This window comes from Mirounga leonina, unplaced genomic scaffold (assembly GCF_011800145.1).
Source record: "Mirounga leonina isolate KUSES-001 unplaced genomic scaffold, KU_Mleo_1.0 Mir_151, whole genome shotgun sequence".
NCBI lineage: Eukaryota > Metazoa > Chordata > Mammalia > Carnivora > Phocidae > Mirounga > Mirounga leonina.
Window position 1 is genome coordinate 100,445,219 of NW_023270377.1, and position 21,150 is coordinate 100,466,368.

The window sequence follows — 21,150 nt, forward strand, 5'->3', positions numbered from 1 at the left end:
TAGGCTGTTGACTGGACCAAGAATAAGTTGCTCTAATTCCATTCCCTTCTGATCTCAACCTTATATTATGCCCTATAGATCTGTAGTTTTGAGGCTGTTTCCTGGGTGTGATAGCTATATGCAAAACTAGAAAAAAACTTTCTATTCACCTGGCCTACATGGTTATACTTAACCCTAAGCAAGGAATTGAAACCTATTGATTGGTAGATGTGGAGTCCAGTGACTTCTGATTTTTGTTTGTAAAGTCGTGGAGGCTTTTGATAACTGCTTTTTAAAAATGTCACATCTGTGAGGCTGTGCCAGGGAATGTCCATCTTTGTGTCCTAATCCCTTCCGGCAGGCCATGTTTGAGGTCCATGTCTCTATTCTCATCTGTGGGAACATTTTTCTGGATTAGCAACACTTGAATGTATTGGATCTTAAAGGCTTGGGCTCTTGGCAGTTGAAACTAGTAGAATAAAAACTATTGTGTTTGGGGCGCCTGGGTGGCTCAGTTGGTTAAATGACTGCCTTCGGCTCAGGTCATGATCCTGGGGTCCCAGGATTGAGTCCCACATCGGGCTCCCTGCTCAGCAGGGAGTCTGCTTCTCCCTCTGACCCTCCCCTCTTCATGTGCTCTCTCTCTCTCTCATTCTCTCTCTCAAAAAAAAAAAAAAAATATTGTATTTGGTACCTGGAATCCCTGACCATGAAGGTAGACCTCAAAGAAGGCTTTGCTGAAAAAGAGAGGTATGTTCTTTGATGCAGTCCTTACAGACTTATCAGAATTTAGAGTATTTTGTTCCCTAAAGACTTCTATGTAGAAAGTTAGACTGAGTGGGCATTATGGTTTTCCTACTTATTTAATGATTGAGTTTTATGAAAATTCGGAATGACTGTATTTTCTCTTAAGAGGAACTTCCCTGGAGGACCATACAGTTAAACCATTTATTATTAATCCTGGCTGACTTCCTTGGCACTAATAAAATTTTTGGCTTCATTCCCTGTATCTACCAGGTATTTAGCAGTGAGCCTCTAAGTAAGCTTCACACCTTCTCTACCTAGGGAGAGCATATGTATCGAAGAACCACTCTGACTCTAATTTCTGAATCCATTTTCTTGTGATAAATGATGCTGTGGTAGCAAATTACCCCAATTTATAGAGACGTAATAACAACAAAGGTTATTTCTTTCTTACATTATATGCACATCATGGATCATCTGTGGCTCTACTCCATGTCATGTCCATTCCAGGACCCAGACTCTTGTTTGGGGCATGGCTATTCTGATGGCCAAGGAAAAAGAGAAGCATAATGAATCATGAGCTGTTTCTTAAAGTGGCCTTTCAAAACTGACCACTTCTATTCACATTTCTTTTTTTTTTTTTTTTTAAGATTTTATTTATTTGCGAGAGAGAGTGAGAGACAGAGAGCATGAGAGGGAGGAGGGTCAGAGGGAGAAGCAGACTCCCTGCCGAGCAGGGAGCCCGATGCAGGACTTGATCCTGGGACTCCAGGATCATGACCTGAGCCGAAGGCAGTCGCTTAACCAACTGAGCCACCCAGGCGCCCTTCTACTCACATTTCATTGGACAGAGAAACTCATATGGCCAAGCCTAATAATGTCAGCCGGAGAGGGTAGAGACTGATTTTTGAACAATAATACAATCTAATGCAGTTCCACTTCCTCAAGACCTTACAGCTTGTATCTTAGGTATCTGTTGTCACTCAATGAAATCTGTGCCTGAATAGTACAGCCAGCAGCCATGCAACTTGACACAGCAGCTGTCAACTCCCTTCTGAGACCTTAGGCATTGGGACAGTAATTCTTTTATTTTTCCAAAGACCTCCTGGCATCCCAGAGATAAATAATAACCTCAGAAATGGTCACTGCTGTTACCAAGAACTATTTCCCCTTGCCTTGCTTTCCTCACTTCTACAACCTCCATGGATGCATGCTTCCTAGGATGCAAGTTGAACCACTGGTTCCCCCTTCTGGCCTTTGTGAAAAACTCACAAGTAATGTTATTACATATACTGTGCTGGTTCTTAAAAAAGCTAGTGTTTTTACTTTGAAGCTTCTCCTACCTAGCTCTTTTTATCAATTCTTGCTGTCACAAATTGAGGCTTATGCTCCCTAATGTTAATTGGATTTTGTTTCTTTAAATTACATACTCCAACAATGTCTTACCCATTTTTATCTCCTCAGTGAGCTCAGCACTCTTACTCAGATTCTAATCTTTGTTGCAGTATTGAGTTCATTACTTTTGTGAATTGTGTTTTATTTCCTTTTTTTTTTTTTTTTTTAAAGACTTTATTACTTATTTGTCAGAAAGAGAGAGAACACAAGCAGGGGGAAGTGGCAGGTAGAGGGAGAAGCAGGCTCCTCCCTGAGCAAGTAGCCCAATGCGGGACTCGATCCCAAGACCCCAGGATCATGACCTGAGCTGAAGGCAGATGCTTAACCGACTGAGCCACCCAGGCATCCCTTGTGTTTTATTTCTTAGTAAATTGGGCCAATCACAAGTCCTCTAGATTGTACCAGGTGTTTTATCTGTGGAATGGTTCAACTGTCAATTCTGATTTCTCTTTGCCTGCCTTTTTCCCTGGCTACCCATGTGACTCCATTGATAACCGTATTTTAAAAAAGTGTTTTAGAAAGGTGTGTATACTGTTATAGTAGATTAATGGATATCTTCATCGTGATACCCTTAAAGTGTATTTGATTATTATGTAGAATTGTTTACAGATTTGATAAAGTAGGGAATTCGATGTACTACTTAAACTTCAAAGTTAAGAAAGATTTCATTAAGCAGTAGCACTTGTAAATAAAGTATTTAAAACTTGTCCCCCAGTAGACATTGTAAATATCTGAGTTGCTTGACCCTAGCTTTTATTTTATTTTGTTTTGTTTTTGACCCCAGCTTTTTTTTTTTTTTTTTAAAGATTTTATTTATTTACTTGACACACAGAGAGAGAGCATAAGCAGGAAAAGCAACAGGGGGAGGGGCAGAGGGAGAAGCAGGCTCCCCACTGAGCAAGGAGCCAGAGCCAGATGCAGATGCAGGGCTTGATCCCAGGACCCCGGACCACAGCCCAAGCCAAAGGCAGACGCTTAACCAAATGAGCCACCCAGGTGCCCTGACCCTAGCTTTTAAAATAACAGTTTCAGAAGACAGCTTCCAAAATACTTTTTTTTTTTTTTCCTTTTTCCTGTCCAGATCACAGGAGACCCCTGGAGATGGGCAGCCTCCAGCTTTACCACCCAAACAATCAAAGAAAAACAGTTGGAACCAAATTCATTATTCACATTCTCAACAAGATCTGGAAAACCATATTAACGAAACATTTGATGTTCCATCGTCCCCTGAAAAATCTACTGTAAGTAGCTTTCAGATATTCTCACATTTCTTTGAAATGTTTTAATCGGAAGTGAAGTTTTTTTATACTGTGATATGTTTTGTTTGTAAATTATATTATTGTACTTTCCCTTTTTCATCATATGTTCATGAATTTTGCCATGATATAACCCAATTGTGGAATTTCCTTTTATCATTGCTCTAAAAGTTCATTCTTGACAAATTTATGTTGATTTTAGTCTTGCAAAACACACATTTTTAGAAAAATGCTAATAATGCATTGAATACCACTAACTTTGTAATTCTCTGGATGCGAGACTATCATTTTCATCAATCTTTTGAAATTGAGTACAGGTCCCTGGAGTATATGATCAGTCTCTGTTTTATAAAATATATTTATGAATTATGTTGGTATTTTTCCTTTAGAAAACATGCTTTTATCACAACAAAATGGTAAATTTTTAGAAATCTCTGATTTTTGAGTTTTCATTGCTTTCTCAAGTAGATGTAAATAAACCAAAAGTGAGATTGTCAGTAAATTTTAGGGATACACTGTGTTCATGAAGAAGTATCAAGACAGACAAATACGGGCGTATTTCAGGAAACTTGAAGGGACATCAGGGTAAGGTGCAGAGAGTGAAGGGTCCACAGCAGGTATTGGCAATACTAAAAGTTTCTTGTGAGCATTGCTCTCATAGCCCTCTTGTATGAAAAGCAAGAGGCAGCCACTCTCTTCTCCCACACTTATTATTCCACCACCACAAACACGTCAAAAAAAGATCAGAATCCTTACCAAAAATTAACAACAACTGTGATGTTACCTGTGTTGTGATTCTCATGTATCATTCATTGGTTCATAGTCATTGAGGTCTTTCTGTTACGGCGTACTTTGGAGGGTAGTGGGAATATAAAGACAAATAAGACATGGTCCCTGCTGTTAATCTACAATCTAATTTATTTGTCCATTCATGCAAAAATTAATTACTGAGTACCTGCTATGTGCCATGCATTATTATAGGCGCTGGGGATATAGTGGAATAAAAAGGGGGAAAAAATGCAAAAAACTCTACCTTCAAGGAACTTACATTCTGGGGGTAAGGGTGAGACAAACAGTAAACAAGGTAAATAATTTAAATATATAGCGTATTAGATTAAGAAGAAAAATAAAGCAGGAAGAGGCCAGAGAATTTCAAGAGTGCCACAACTTTAAATAGTGTAAGCTGGGGATGAACTCACTGATGAGTCATAGAGATAACTAGTGGAACAGCAGGTGAGCTGAGGGAATAGACGTACAAAGGAGTATGACTGATAACGTTCAGGGAACAGCAAGGGAGTCAGTGTGGCCAGAGCAAAATAAGCTAATGAAGAGGAGGAGAGGGTCAAATCCTAACAACATTGAAAGATTTTGTTTTTTAACCCTGAGTGAGAGAGAAATCAGAAGGAGTAGGACATATCTGAGGAGAAAAGCAGCATGATGTCACTTAAGTTGTAACAGTATCGTTCTGGCTATTGTATTGAAAATAGACTGAAAGCAGGGTAGAAGTAAAGAAACTGGTTGTGAGGTAGTACAGTATTCCAGGGCTGTGCTGGTGATTTGGATCCGGATGGTAGCAGTGGAAGGAGAATGACATGGCTGTATTCTGGAGTTTAAGAACAGAGCTAACACAATATGCTGAGGGATTGGGTGTGTAGTATTGGGGAAAGAGAGGAATCAAAGATAACAGCAGTTTTTGGCCTGGACAACTAGGAGGATGAAGTTGCCATTTTCTGAGATGTGAAAGGCTACAGGTATACACAAGTATAGGTGGAATATCAGGAGCACAGTTTGGGACATGCCAAGTTTGAGATGGCTACTGGAAATCCATTTACAGATATGATTCTGGAGTTGAAGGGAGAGGTCCAAGCTAGAGTTGTAACATTGAGGTTTGGTGGCATGTAGACAATATGTAAAACCACAAGACAGGAAGACAACACCAAGGAAGTGTGGTGTGTGCAGGTAACTAAATAAGAGGTTCTAGGAAGTGAGCCTTTGGCCCTCCAAAATGTAAACATTAGGGAGATGAAGAAACCAGCAAAGGAGACTGAGAAGATGCAGACAACGAGGTAGGAAGAAAACTAGTCCACTGGCATTAACTGGCTGATGGGAAGAAAGTCACAGAGAGAATAACCAGCTTTGTCAGGTGTTACTGGTAAGTCAAGTAGGATGAGGACTGACAGTTGAGCACTGGATTTAGCAATGTGAAACTCTTTGGTGACCTTAATTAGAACAGTTTTGATAGAGCATTGGGGATAAAAACATGACTCTGGGAGGATGGGATCAGGGTAAGTAGAGACAGCAAATGTGGCCAACTCTAAAAAAGTTTAGCAGCAAGAAGGAGACAGATGGGGAAGTAGATGAGGAAGTAGAGTCCAGAGAAAGTTCTTTTTTTAAGGGGAGAAATAAGAGTTTTTCTCAGAAGGGTGGAGAAAATTGATAATGTAGAAGCGTAGAGAATTGCTAAAGCAAAATCCTTGAGTTTGGAAGAGGGCCTGGATCTACAGCAAGGAGGAAGACAGTTTGAATAATTAGATAATTAGAAGTGATTATAGGGAAGAATATACAAATAACTAATGCAGATGTAGGGTTACGGGAAGACTTCCCAAAGTGAACATCTCTGACCTGTGTCTTGAAGGATAAGCAAGAATTAGCCAGATACTTCCCCTGAAAGAGCATGCATAAAGCATGTTCAGTGAAAGAAGCCAGTAACAAATGACCATGTGAGATGTCTACAGTAGTCAAATGTATAGAGACAAAGTAGGTTAGTGGTTGAATAAGACTTAAGGAATGGGGGTGAGGAGATGGGAAATGACTGGTAATGGGTACAGGGTCTCTTTGGGACATGATGAAAATATTTTTAAATTAAATTATAGTGATGTTTCTACAACTCTATGACTATAGTAAAAATTATTGAATTATACACTTTGGATGAAGTGTATAGCATGTGAATTATATCCCAGTAAAGCTGTTTTTAAAAAGCAGAGGGAGGGGCGCCTGGGTGGCTCAGTTGGTTAAGCGACTGCCTTCGGCTCAGGTCATGATCCTGGAGTCCCGGGATCGAGTTCCGCTTCGGGCTCCCTGCTCAGCAGGGAGTCTGCTTCTCCCTCTCCCACTCCTCCCTTTGTGCTCTTTCTCTCTCTCTCTCACTCTCTCAAATAAATAAATAAAATCTTTAAAAAAAAATAAAAATAAAAAGCAGAGGGAGTGGGGCGCCTGGGTGGCTCAGTCGTTAAGTGTCTGCCTTCGGCTCAGGTCATGGTCCCAGCGTCCTGGGATCGAGCCCCACATCGGGCTGTCTGCTCCGCGGGAAGCCTGCTTCTCTCTCTCCCAGTCCCCCTGCTTGTGTTCTCTCTCTTGCTGTGTCTCTCTCTGTCAAATAAATAAAATCTTCAAAAAAAAAAAAAAAAGAGGGAGGAATGTGAATTCATATAACACTTAGGAACACTTATTGTGTGCAGAGCTTTGAGCTGGGTTCCAGGGGTACTGCAATTAATAACTTAATTCATAATGCCTGTTCCTCCTTGCATTTAGCCTAGCATGCAGGGGCAAGAAGGCTATATCTAGTTGGTGTAACTGCAAGTTATTAGTCAAAATTTACTTTCCTGAATTAACATTTGAATTTAAATTATGATTTTGTATGCACTATAGATAATATCAACATACAAAAAGCATACATCATGTATATCTTTGAAGGAGAAATTATAAATGGGAAAAATTACACGTTATTTACTTTTGTCTTTTTAAGCCTAATGGTGGTATTCCACAAGATAATCTTGTTCTAATCAGAATGAAACCTGATGAAAATGGAAGGTTTGGATTCAATGTAAAGGTAATCTAGAATTTACATTTTACTCAGTTTTTAAATTAAGATGTTATCTATTTTGGTAATATTTGACTGATATCTGACTTGCTCTGTTGTTCAGGGAGGATATGATCAGAAGATGCCTGTGATTGTGTCCCGAGTAGCACCAGGAACACCTGTGAGTTATCTAAATCTTGCAAGTAAATCCTGTTTTCAAGAAAATGTACTCATTTTATTTTTATTAGTTTAAATAAAGGAATGAATTAATCATTTCTTTTAATTTGTAAGTATCAAATATTGGCTAAATCTCTTAAATTGCTGGGAAGTTAGTTTTTATTTCCAGTCTGTAAGAGTTTTTTTTAATCCTTGTTTTTGTAAAGAAGCTGTATATAACTTTCAATGTCTCTAAAGTGTTAAAAGATTCTATCAGAATAACTCCTTTAAACAGCAGAATGTAGATAGTATAGTATTTGTTTTTCTTTTTTGTTTGCTTTATCTTTTCATTTAGAATTGTTTACCTAGAGTCTGTTTGCCTACTTTGTGTTTAAAAAATTTACTTTAAATAGAAATGATACCAGTGTTTTCCCTACTGGGACAGTTTTTAACCTTTTTTTGAAACATATTAAATAAAAGTATTATAATATATTACACATTTTAAACAAAAGTAGAGAAAACACTCTATGTACCCATTATAATGAACCCTCCTCTACCCTTCATTCACCTTCAGCACTCATGAACTTTCTGCTCATCATAAGGGTAATTCTTAATTGTGGATGTGTTATCTTTATTGCTCTTATATGTAGCAAATATTGCTTTCAAATTCCCATCTGTGTTGTTGCCTACTTTACCTAAATGGTCTTCACGGACTTTTCAATCAGCACCCTTTATCATTTACCTGTCTCTCTGTCCTAGGACAGGTATAAACCAGCAGCCTGAGAGAAAAAGGCCAGTTATGCTTTTTTTGGTGCTTTGCAGCAACCTTGAAGTTAGTTTGAAGATCATAGTCAAGACTGATCAGGGATATCATGATACATAGTTTTGGTTCTAGTTGTTAAGGACTTTGTTGGTTGCAAATAACAGGGTACTCTGAAATACCTCTGGCTTAAGCATAAATACAAAATCATACACATAATCATATAGCTATAGAGGTTTCTCACAAAATCCAAGGATAAGAATGCAATTAGACCTCTAGAAAAAAAACTTTAAAAATGAATATCCTTAAAAAAAAGGACTCTCTAGTTTTCATCTCTGTTTCTTTTTATGTTACATTTTTCTCTCTCACTGTAAGCCAATTTGTGTAGGGAATCAGCCTCATCTTTCTAACTCCTCTAAATAAAATGCAATCTAAATAAAAAGAGTGTACTTAGTAACAGCTTCAAGTTAGTCCTGTACCATCACCACCACACACTCTACTTTCAAATATGATTGTGACCCCTGCATATCTACTAAAGAAAAATTGTATAGCTACCACTGTTCTTCTCAGTTGATATGATGGGCTAGTGGTAACTTTCATATTCATATATTACCAGCTCAGCCACCCAGAGGGATTAAACCTCAATCCAATTTACAAACACCTGGGAAGTAAGTCCTTCATAGATCTAGCTTGTATCAGATGTCTCCTTTTCAACAAATCATTTTTGGGCGAGGGGGGACAGGACAGGGATATGATGGATAAAATGTATCCTGAACCCATTCTGCATGTGAAGGATGAGGACAAAGATCAGGGAAATAGTCAAATTACTTATTAGTACATAAGTATGGGAAATATGTGTTTGGGACAGACTGCAGATGAGAAGATGAAAGATTGCTAAATTCTCACCTGTAGATAATGTCTGAAATAGAAAGCTAAAAGGGTATCTGGGTGGCTGAGATAGTTAAGCATCTGCCTTCAGCTTGGGTCATGATCTCCAGGTCCTGGGATTGATCCCCGAGGCTGGGCTCCCAGCTGAGCGGGGAGTCGTCTTCTCCCTCTCCCCCTGCTTGTGCTCTCTCTGTCTCTGTCTCTCTGTCTCTCTCAAATGAATAAGTAAAATCTTAAAAAAAATAAGAATAAAATAAAATAGAAAACTAAAGAAAAACAAAATGAGGATGTTATTTAGAGATACTGAAGTAGATACAAAAGATGTAGGTAAAATGTTGAAGTTGCCTGGGGTGGGGGAATGGTAGAGAGGAACACAAGAAATTGTTTCTTGTCTTAGTAATCTTACAGACCTAGTCAATTCTTTGACCTGTGTGATATATAACTTTACTAAAAACAAATTTAAAGTATAATTTTTAAAAATCAAATACATATCGGGCGCCTGGGTGGCTCAGTTGGTTAAGCGACTGCCTTCGGCTCAGGTCATGATCCTGGAGTCCCTGGATCGAGTCCCGCATCGGGCTCCCTGCTCGGCAGGGAGTCTGCTTCTCCCTCTGACCCTCCCCCCTCTCATGTGCTCTCTCTCATTCTCTCTCTCAAATAAATAAATAAAATCTTTAAAAAAAAAAAATCAAATACATATCTTTTTATCCATTGATTCCACTTTTAGCAGTTGCCTCTAATGAAGCAGTTGGACTAGGGAACAAAGGATACACAAGGATCTTCATTGTAATATTGTTTATAATAAAGATGGGGGTGACAAAAAATGTACATCATTAGAGTTGGTGAAATAAATTATATGCTGCTTTGCAGCTGTTGAAATGATGAATGATGTAGCTCCATATAAGTATGGAAATAAGATGGTGTTACAGAAAATGCAACAAGAGGAAATCAGAGAGGGAGACAAACCATAAGAGACTCTTAATCATATGAAACAAATTGAGGATTGTTGGAGGGAAGGGGGGTGGCGGGATGAGGTAACTGATTGATGGACATTAAGGAGGGCATGTGATGTAATGAACATTGGGTATTATATAAGACTGATCAATCACTGACTTCTGCCCCTGAAACTAATACATTATGTATTAATTGAATTTACATTTAAAATAAATAATAAAAAAAAAATGCATATTATTGCTCTACATGTATGTTTGATCCTGTTTTTAAATTTTTTTAATTTTGGGGGCGCCTGGGTGGCTCAGTCGTTAAGCGTCTGCCTTCGGCTCAGGTCATGGTCCCAGGGTCCTGGGATCGAGCCCTGCATCGGGCTCCCTCCTTGGCGGGAGGCCTGCTTCTCCTTCTCCCACTTCCCTGCTTGTGTTCCCTCTTGCTGTGTCTCTCTCCGTCAAATAAATAAATAAAATCTTTAATTTTTTTTAGAAGGGGGAGAGAGAGAAATGGGGAAGGGCAGAGGGAGCGAATCTTAAGCAGGCTCAACACCCAATGCAGAGCCTGACATGGGGCTAATCTCACAACCCTGAGATCATGACCTGAGCCAAAATCAAGAGTTGGGCGTTTGATCAACTGAGCCACTCAGACACCCCGATCCAGTTTTTTAAAATGTGAGTTAGGGCATTAAAAAGTCTGGAAACATGCTCAATGTTAGTAGCATTTCATCTGGGTAGTAGAATTATTGGTGTTTATCACTTTCTTCTATATTCCTCTTTTTAATTGTCTGAATCATGACAATGAGAATGTACTGCTCTTGTAATTAGAAAAAATAATGAATCTTTTTTTATGTATGTGCCAGTTGCAATAGTCAGTGAATGACACAAAAGAAATACTAATTTTTCTGAGCAGTGACTGTGTACCATTTTCAGTTAAGTCAGAGATGTTCAGGGAACTTTGTATAGACAGGTTCATTTCCAAACAGAATGCTGTGACTCTAAATTTCCTTTTTAGGCTATACAAATTATTGGTAATTTTTCCTTTCTGTCATGTAGAACTATTTCCCATAAATATTGGCTAATGGGTGCCTCACTGGCTCAATTGGTAGAGCCATGTGACTCTTGATCTCGGAGTCATGAGTTCAAGCCCCACATTGGGTGGAGAGCCTACCTAAAAAAAAGGGAGAGGCTAGAAAACAGACCCATATTTAAAAGATAAGAGAAGACACAAAAGTTTCCAAAAGGCAGAGAATGAAAGACAAGAAAGGCGGATGAAAAAAAAAAAAGAACAGTGAAGCAGAATAACAGTTAAGGGAGGAAGAATGAGGCTTCTAGAAGGAAAAAATAAAAATTCTTTAAAAAGAAAAGTATATTGAGCACCTGGATGGCTCAGTTGGTTAAGTGACTGCCTTCAGCTCAGGTCATGATCCTGGAGTCCCGGGATCGAGTCCCGCATTGGGCTCCCTGCTCAGCAGGGAGTCTCCTTCTCCCTCTGACCCTCACCCTTCTCATGCTCTCTCTCTCATTCTCTCTCTCAAATAAATAAAATCTTTATATAAAAAAAAAGATTGTATTTAAAAATTAAAAAATAAAATAAAATAAAAAATAAAAAGAAAAGTATATTGGTTGGGGGCTCCTGGGTGGCTCAGTTTGTTAAGCATCTAGCACTTGGTTTCAGCTCAGGTCATGATCTCCTGGGTCATGGGATGGAGCCCCGTATCAGGCTCTGTGACAGCAGGGAGTCTGCTTGAGATTCTCTCCCTCTGCTCCTCTCCCCACTTGCATGCTTTCTCTGTCTCTCTCAAATAAATAAATAATTTTTTTTTTAAATATTGGCTGAATTTAGAACAAATTAGAACAATAGAAGTTTATCATTTTTACATTATCTCATTAATTTAGAGACCATCACAGTGTTCCAGTTGGAAACCTCATTTTAGGTGATTGGGGGAAAAGAACAGGATTTCAAATATCTTACTGTTATCTTTTATATTGGACACCTTTTGAAATGGATAAAATAATTCCCAATTCTTCAATTTCCAGTTGAATTCATTTTTTTCTTTCTATATGATTATCTGTGAACAAGTAGCTGTTGCTGCAACAAAATCCATTTAAATAAACAGCTTATCTAGACTTTCCAGGTCAGAATGCAAATAGAAATCTGTGAGCATACCTGACGAAAGGCAGGTTAAGTATGAGCATTCCCATCAGTGATAAAGTTTAAAAAAAAAAATTATCTGCATGTTTTAGCGTATTGGTTAATATAGTGCCCCATTAGCCTCAGTGTCTAACTGGAAGTATCAGTGGATGTATACAAGGTACAGTAAGAGAAATGCATAGCTGTTCTCTCCCTCTCATATGGATTGCCTCCTCTTTTCTGCCAACTGTACTATCCACAAAGTAAGGTGAGAGGGTAACTCTTTGTTCTAGCCATTACATACCTCCCAGTACCATTGATATCTCCCAGTTCACTACTCTTTGGGTACTGCAAAGGCACTTCAAAAATTTGGGACTAAATTGGTACTCAAAAGAATCATGCTACTACTAGTGCACAGAGGGAGTATATGAACGTCATCTGCTCCACTACAAGAAGCAGAGAAAGAAACAACTAGAGAGAATGGTCACAACCTCTAAACATGAATTTTCCAGATTTTAATGCTGTGCATTGAATCATCTCATTTTTGTCTTTGCAACTCTGTGAAATAATTTGTGCAGATATCTGCTCCATTTTCAAAGTTTCAGGTGTTTAAAATCATACACTTCATAAGCAGCAAAGGAAGAACTTGGCTCCTAGTCCAGTGCTCTTTCCACTAGTGACAGTATCTTGTTGGATTTTATTGACTTTGTGTTCATTATGAATTTGAGTAGTTGTGCTTTCATTTCTTCAAGCTGCCTTTGTTGTATGGTCCGACCCAGTCATTTCCTTCTCTGTCCAACCTAATCATCCTTCAGACTTGACTCCTGTATGTTCTTACTGCTGTGTTCCTGAAGCATGCAATCCGTATTTCCGCTTACCTCCTTTAGCTTAATTAAGCCTTTGTTTTCTCAATAAAATACAAGCAGTCCTCACTCTGCACAGTAGTGCAGGACAGTAAAAATGACTGTGCAAGCTGAAACTGCAAAGCCATCTTGATAATCAGTGGGGAAAGATAGGGTGGTTTCTATGACTTTTACATTTTTTATCAAATAATTGAAATCTCTCTTAGTTTCTCTTAAAAATGCATAGGGAGGTGAAAAATAGTAAAACTAATACTGGTTTAGTATCCTATAATTCAAACCACTAGAAACACTGAGAAATAAAGTGTTCTGTGTCCTTGTGGAAACTTATCACAAGTACTTTGAACAGTGGCTTGTTGCCCTTTTTGTCGTATAACTTAAAATACAGAGGGAGCATTTTTCTTGCATTGGCAAATTGTCCTAATCATTTCTAAACTTGAATTCACTTCCAGCATTTTATCGGTGCGTTTTCAATGTTGTGAAATGTGACCTTCAGTGAGAACTTTTTTGCCATCGTCACTTCCTCTAGGATACCTTCATCCCTCTCATCAGAGCCACTTTCACCATTTATGTTAATCAGTCCACCTTCACTGAATTCCCCTCACTGTATGTCTGGGGGCTCTCTAACAGTTGTAGTGTCAATATTTCCACTGTCAGCGGTTTATGTTCGACTTGAGTTGTCCTTCCGTCACTATCACTCTTTTGTTTCTTTGTTGCGTTTTTAACTTGTCTGGCCAGTTGCCTCTTTAGATTTACGTGGGTTTATCACTGGGAGACAAGGAGGTGACACAGGTACCTGCTTTGCTGTCTCTGTGTGAACTGAGTAACAGATGCCCAACAACAGATCACCTGCAGACTTTGAAAGAAGTGATGTGATTGCTCGCTGATTGTGATGTGTGTCTGTTATTTATGGAGTGATTTGTGGACTCACGAGCTAGTAGCAAACTCATACTTGATGCAGTTATTCACAATTGATGTATTGTGGGGACTGTAATTTGAACCTTGTTGGGAGACCGGTGTTATTTAACTGAACTGTGGTAACTGAAATTTGTACATATCTGGACAGTGCAGAGTGAGGGCTGCCACTGTCTACGCACCTTGAGGTCATTAGACTTTTCTCTATATCTAGGCACATACTAGGGCACCAGGGGAAAAGTTGTTGAAAGAAAAAGGGAAAAAGTAGCTTCATGGGAAAGCTAGATTTCTGCTTTTTACAAACAGGTGAATAAATGGATGGATGCTTTTCTTTATGTACTTTTCATTCTCTTGCTGTAGAATCTATAAAAATAAATTCCTGTGCTTTACTTTCAGAAAGCCATGTGCACATCTGAAACCTTATTTATGTTACATTACAGGCTGACCTCTGTGTCCCTCGATTGAATGAAGGGGACCAAGTTGTACTGATCAATGGTCGGGACATTGCAGAACATACCCATGATCAAGTTGTCCTGTTTATTAAAGCTAGCTGTGAGAGACATTCTGGGGAACTCGTACTCCTGGTTCGACCTAATGGTAAGTACTCTGTGCAGCACTGGATATTTTTATAATCCGTTAGCGTTTGTTACTAGACACAGCAACCAGAGTGGGCTTTTAAAAACATAAATCATGTCGTGCAGTTTCCTGCTCAAAGCAGAGTGGCTTCCATTCACACTTGGATTAAAATTCAGTTCTTGGCCCCTTGCCTTCCACAGAGCCTTGCTCACTGTTCTGTGCTGGCTTTTTTTGTTTTTGTTCCTTCTCCCTAAATCTCCTTGATTGTGATATGACTTATACCCTCACTTCATTCAGGTCTCTGCTCAAATGTCATCCCCAGAAAGTCCTTCTCTTCTGACTACCATAGCTAAAATGGCCACCCACTTCCCTCGTTGCTCTGGGAGTGGTAGGTATGCAGTAAATACTTCTTAAATAGATGAGTATGTTTTGAGCCATTTTTAGAAAACTCTGTAACAAGCTATAGTTAAAGCATTTTTAAAAATCCTGTCTTTGTGGTGCCTGGGTGGCTCAGTCATTAAGGCTCTGCCTTTGGCTCAGGTCATGATCCCAGAGTCCTGGGATCGAGCCCCGCATCGGGCTCCCTGCTCTGTGGGAGGCCTGCTTCTGCCTCTCCCACTCCCCCTGCTTGTGTTCCCTCTCTCGCTGTGTCTCTCTCTGTCAAATAAATAAATAAAATCTTTAAAAAAAATAAAAATCCTGTCTTTGTTGGCAGTAGACAATGCCAATAGCCTAATCATGTCATCTCCTTATCTGGACAGCTGACTTGTTAATTCAGGGCCAGAGTTCCAGGTTTGGAGAAGCCTTAATACCATACACTCTAGCTCCTTTGCTGATTGCTTGAGTTTCCTCTACAACAGCCTCAAGATCATCCTGGCAATGTGCAGCACTCAATGGCTCCTGAAGCAGCTCATTTTCCCTTTGGGTAGCTTGAACATTTAATTGAACTAAAAATTCATCTTCTTTTAATCTCTTTGTTCCTAATTCTGTCCCTTTGTGCTATGCAGAACAAGTTAAATCCCCCTTCCTTCAGTTTTTTGACAATAGCTGATTTTACCAGAAACCTTCCCCCTTTCTCCAGTTTAACAGTACCAGTCCTTCAGTGTTCATATGGCATTGCTTCAAGTTTCCGTTAACACTTTATCAATCTCCTCTGAGAAAAGTTCTCATATGCCTATATCCCAGCATTAGACACATCTTCTAGTTTTGTTCTGAACAGTTTGCCATTAATCATAGTTTTAGCCACAAGAGTAATTAATGGTTAATGCCTCGCTACCAGTTGTTGAATATATACCATAAGGAAGTAATTAGAATCGACCCATTCCCTACCCCCCACACCCAACCCTGCAAAGTTTTCCAAGAGAGTTCCTTTAAAAAAGAAAAATACAGGGACGCCTGGGTGGCTCAGTTGGTTAAGCGACTGCCTTCGGCTCAGGTCATGATCCTGGAGTCCCAGGATCGAGTCCCACATCGGGCTCCCTGCTTGGCAGGGAGTCTGCTTCTCCCTCTGACCCTCCTCCCTCTCATGCTCTCTGTCTCTCATTCTCTCTCTCACAAATAAATAAATAAAATCTTAAAAAAAAAAAAATTTATAAAAAAAGAAAGAAAGAAAGAAAAATACAGAACTCTCATTTTGTCTCTTAGGTACAAACAGGCATTTTCATTTTATCTTCTCTACTTCGTGTTTTTCTGCATTCATGGCCTAGAATTGGCTTTCTGAGAAAATTCAAAGGACTTCAACAGAATGTTCTATTTTGATTTTTCAAGGAACTCATTCATTTGGACCTGATATTTAGGTGATTCATTATTAGGCATTTTCTGTCACATAATGCAACTTAAATTTTATACTAAGAATAATATTCTCTCAATTTTCCTTGTTCTGTTTTCTCTTGATAACAGATCCTAAGGAACTTAATAGTAAGTTCTTCACCTGGGCTGTTTTGTATATTCTCGTTTAATCTTTACAGGCATCCAGTGAGATAGATGAATTATCCCCATTTTATAGTTGAAGGCACTTTAGCACCAAGACATTCAGTTATCTGCTCATAAATTCATGACTTGTACAGAGCCAGAATATGAACAAAACTCCATATAATGGAAAAGGCCTGTCTTTTTGCAATTCCAAATCACTTTATTTATACTTTAAATTAGGAGGGGAAACCACCTAGGGCTTATTTCTTTGCAAAAGATCTTTCTGTTGTTTTGTTGTCAAAATCGGGACTGTGGGGGTGTGCCTGGTGGCTCAGTCGGTTAAGCGTCTAACTCTTGATTTCAGCTCAGGTCATGATCTCAGGGCTGTGTGGAGTTCCATGCTGGGGGTAGAACCTTCTTAAGATTCTCTCACACGTGCTCTCTCTGTCCCTCCCCCGCTTGCATGTTGCGTGCTTTCTCTAAAAAAGAAAATATCTGGACTGGGACCTGTATTTACTTTTAGTATGAGTCTGTTGTGTCCCTTTTTATTTAAAGCAACACTTAAGGGCGCCTGGGTGGCTCAGTTGGTTAAGCAACTGCCTTCGGCTCAGGTCATGATCCTGGAGTCCCGGGATCAAGTCCCGCATCGGACTCCCTGCTCTGCAAGGAGTCTGCTCCTCCCTCTGACCCTCCCCCTCTCATGTGCTCTCTCTCTCATTCTCTCTCAAATAAATAAATAAAATCTTGAAAAAAAAAAAAAAAAATAAAGCAACACTTAAACTTTAAAACTGTATTTACAAAAAGTATCAAAAAAACAAACAGCTTGTTTTTCTGGGTTTTTTCCTTTAAATCTCCTTCTTAGACAAAATGCATTCACACATTTTTTTTTCTTTTCATTCTTCTTTTCAGAAGTTTATTCTTCTCAGAAGTGCACACATCTGAACAGGAACCAGACCTCTTAAGCATGGGCAAAAGAGGCCCCTAGCTTGGCTCTACTCTGGCTCTCTCTCAGCTTTTTCCCTTACCTGTGGGGATCGGGATTTTGTGGAACCAAGAGGACATGCCACGCTATCACCTGTGACCACTCCTTCTTCTCTAGACCACCTCATTTCAACCCTCAGTTCTCTGTCCAAGTAGCTCTGATCCCACTTCCTGGGCCTGTGTGGCTATTTTCCCTAGATCCAGTCTCCCATGGGTGGATCACGCGGTATATGTACCCCTAGGCCAACAGGGTAGCTAAGAGGCAGCAGTTTGCAGAGGAGTGGAGAACAAACTTACATATGGGCTGGTATGTTCGCACGTATGTTCATAGGCTCCCATGTTAAAGAATGGAGTTTAGGGTGGGAAAAGAAGTAAGGCCAGAGTCTGGGGTCTGGGTCTCTTCATACTACTGTGGCCATGGGTTCTGGCGTCCCAGGTTTTGTAGATGTGTCGAGGAAAGAGGTTAGAACAGGTTTTGTTTAGCACTCTACTCAAGTTATTTGTGTTTTTTCATATCTGGATGTATGGTATATAGGTCCCTGTTTCTACTTTTGTTCTAGGTCTGACAGTTTAAGGGCAGGTCTGAGCTGCTGCTTGGCAGCTCCTCTTTTTCTAATTATCTCTTCAAGTTACAGACATTTTCAGCAATATGGCCAAGAACGCTTCTTTTCCCTAAAGGTACAGCAAAGTTCAACTTCACAGCCACTTTGTCCCTTACACAGTGACACCCGACTCAGATCTGATTAATTCTTTTTCCTGAGACAATTAAAGAACACATCTGGTAAATTCTTTTTGCCAATTGATTAAGATTTCCGTGTGGCTTTTTTGTTTTTTTTTTTAGCTGTATATGATGTAGTGGAAGAAAAGCTAGAAAATGAGCCAGACTTCCAGTACATTCCGGAGAAAGCCCCACTAGATAGCGTCCATCAGGATGACCATTCGCTGCGGGAGTCAATGATCCAGCTAGCCGAGGGACTTATCACTGGAACAGTCCTGACACAATTTGATGTAAGTAATACTGCATGGAAAGGATGTTGGGCCATATTTTCTAATTAATTTCATGGTCTCTTAACTGCCTAATTTATCATTTATAATTTATAAACTGAAATGGTATTCTGTGAAATATTTGACATAAAAAAAGTGTTCTAAAATACACAGTTTTAAACATTGCTCCCAAAATACTAGCTGTAGTTACATAAATAGATATCTTTTTAAAAGAGAGGAATAAGGAGATTTTATGCATATGTCATCAAACTAAATTTTTTTCTGTAATTCAATAGCTATTTTTATGAAAGGTGGCAGATGAAGATAGGCTATGGTGGTAGAGCTAAAAATCCTGAGTTAAAGGAAAATAACTTTTGTTCCTTGTCATATTTTATCCTTCTCTAATTTTTGTCTGTCTGGTTGGTCATCATTAATAGTTGTTGCTCTAAAGTATGTGCTATTGATAAGTGACTATAAAACATTTGTGACTGTAAATCATTTAGGGCATGTCAGTTTTTCCGTTTCGGGCGCATGGGTGGCTCAGTTGGTTAAGCATCCACGTTCGGCTCAGGTCATGATCCCAGGGTCTGAAATTGAGCCCCAAGTCCGGCTCTGCTCGTTGGGGAGACTGCTTCTCCCTCTTCCTCTGCCTGCCGCTCCCCCTGCTTGTGCTCTCTCTCTCTCTAATAAATAAATAAATAAAATCTTTAAAAAGAAAAAAAAAGTTGTTCTTGGTTCATATACTGTTTAAACCTCTCAAATGAGAGCTAAATGTTCTCTGCAGATTTGCTATTCATAACTTCAGTTACTTTTCTGTAAGCAAAATTATTTTCAATGTTTTATCATTTAAAAAAATACAATATATAATTCATGTCAGAAATTGTGCAGAATTCAGCTTTGCGAATTTGTTTCAATATCCTACTAGCCTAAGGTACATCACTGTATGGATGAGGTACCCTAAGGAAAAAACCTGTTTGTTGTTAGCATAGAAATAATCCTGCAGGGGCGCCTGGGTGGCTCAGTCCTTAAGCGTTAAGTGTCTGCCTTGGTAGGCTCAGGTCATGATCCCAGAGTCCTGGCATGGAGCACTGCATTGGGCTCCCTGCTGTGTGGGAAGCCTGCTTCTCCCTCCCCCCACTCCCCCAGCTTGTGTTCCCTCTCCCGCTGAGTCTGTCTCTGTCAAATAAATAAAATCTTTAAAAAAATAAAAAAAAAATAATAATCCTGAAAAACAAAACAGAATCTCTTAATGGCTTGCTGGACTCTTCTTATACCCCCTCCTTTTTTTTTTTTTTTTTTTTTTAGCAACTATATCGGAAAAAACCTGGAATGACAATGTCTTGTGCCAAATTACCTCAAAATATTTCCAAAAATAGATACAGAGATATTTCGCCTTGTAAGTATCTACCATCTCTGTTTGTTAAGTTTAATCTTTTTAGCCTAACTTTATCAAAACATTCTTTCTTTTAAATTTTTTTCAGATGATGCTACACGGGTCATTTTAAAGGGTAATGAAGACTATATCAATGCAAATTATATAAATGTAAGTTTATTTTTATTATGCCTTTGTCATTGGGAATAAGAGGGACCACCATAAACTTTGAGGTTCCTTTTAACCTTGAGAAAATATTAACACTTTCAGATATTGAAAAAGAGTATAAAATTAATGTTAAAAAAATAGTTTGGGGCGCCTGGGTGGCTCAGTTGGTTAAGCGACTGCCTTCGGCTCAGGTCATGATCCTGGAGTCCCGGGATCGAGTCCCGCATCGGGCTCCCTGCTCAGCGAGGAGCCTGCTTCTCCCTCTGACCCTCCCCCCTCTCATGTGCTCTCTCTCTCTCATTCTCTCTGTCTCAAATAAATAAATAAAATCTTAAAAAAAAAAAATAGTTTGGTACTGGCATATTAGCATATTCATAGAGCAGTGGAATAGAATAAGCTGAAATAATGGCTAGACTTTTGTTTATGGTAGAAATGGCCTTTTAAATCATTGAAGGATAAAAATAGATTATCTAGTGAATGAGTTGAGTAATATATCTAGATATAATCTAGAATATATCATTGTAAGGACGTTTTCCTTCCCTTCTATTGGGATTAAAAGGATTACTAACTTCTTTTCTTAACTCTGTAATGTAGAAAATTTCAAACATACAAAAGTAGAAGAAAAGTAAAATGAACCTTCATATATACATCACTCAGCTCAACAATTGTCTAGATTGTTTTGAAACAGATCCATGTTTCATATCATTTATCTATAAAGACTTCACCTACTCACTCTTGATGTAACATATTTTAGATACATCAAAATATAAATGTTAAAAAATGGAATCATGAGAGTACTTGGAGGAAATCTATGAGAATGGCTTAAAATCTCAGAAAGGGAAAGACTTTTCTAAAGTTTAGACTCTTGTCTAAATTCACAAAAAGAAAAGTGCAAATCAAAACTGGAAGGAATTACTATTTTTCACTTATTAGACTTGAAATATCAAAGAGAGTGATAATATCATTTATAAGTCTGTATCCTTTATCTGAAATCTTGGAGTCAAATACACTTTAGGATTCAGAATTTTTTGGATTTTTTTTTTTTTTAATTATTCAGTGCCTGCACCATAGACTGTAGTAAGTAACATCCCTAGCAGACTATGAGACATTACCCTGTAATCAGTGTATTGATACTCAGCAAACTATTGATACTTCCATTGAATGGGACTTACAAAGATTATAAGTAGTCTTAGATTAGCCAGATATTGCTGTCAGATGAGTCCAGATGAGGTCAGGTGTACCCAAAAAAGGACAGACTTACACTTCACAGCACTGGGAATTTCAGAATTGTGGATGAGGGATTATCAGTATATTAAGGAGACTATCGC

At 38.8% G+C, this 21,150-nt stretch overlaps 1 protein-coding gene across 5 annotated transcripts in view; it reads left to right on the forward strand.

Annotated features, from left to right (window-relative positions):
* PTPN4 (protein tyrosine phosphatase non-receptor type 4) overlaps positions 1–21,150 on the forward strand; it is a 233,599-nt gene that overhangs the window by 189,501 nt on the left and 22,948 nt on the right. For all 5 annotated transcript variants that reach the window (XM_035008194.1, XM_035008191.1, XM_035008195.1 and 2 more), the window contains exons 16-22: positions 3,200–3,359; positions 7,120–7,203; positions 7,298–7,354; positions 14,271–14,427; positions 18,140–18,306; positions 19,588–19,678; positions 19,764–19,825. In XM_035008194.1, coding sequence (XP_034864085.1) covers positions 3,200–3,359; positions 7,120–7,203; positions 7,298–7,354; positions 14,271–14,427; positions 18,140–18,306; positions 19,588–19,678; positions 19,764–19,825 — 778 coding nt within the window. The remainder of the gene's footprint in view (positions 1–3,199; positions 3,360–7,119; positions 7,204–7,297; positions 7,355–14,270; positions 14,428–18,139; positions 18,307–19,587; positions 19,679–19,763; positions 19,826–21,150) is intronic.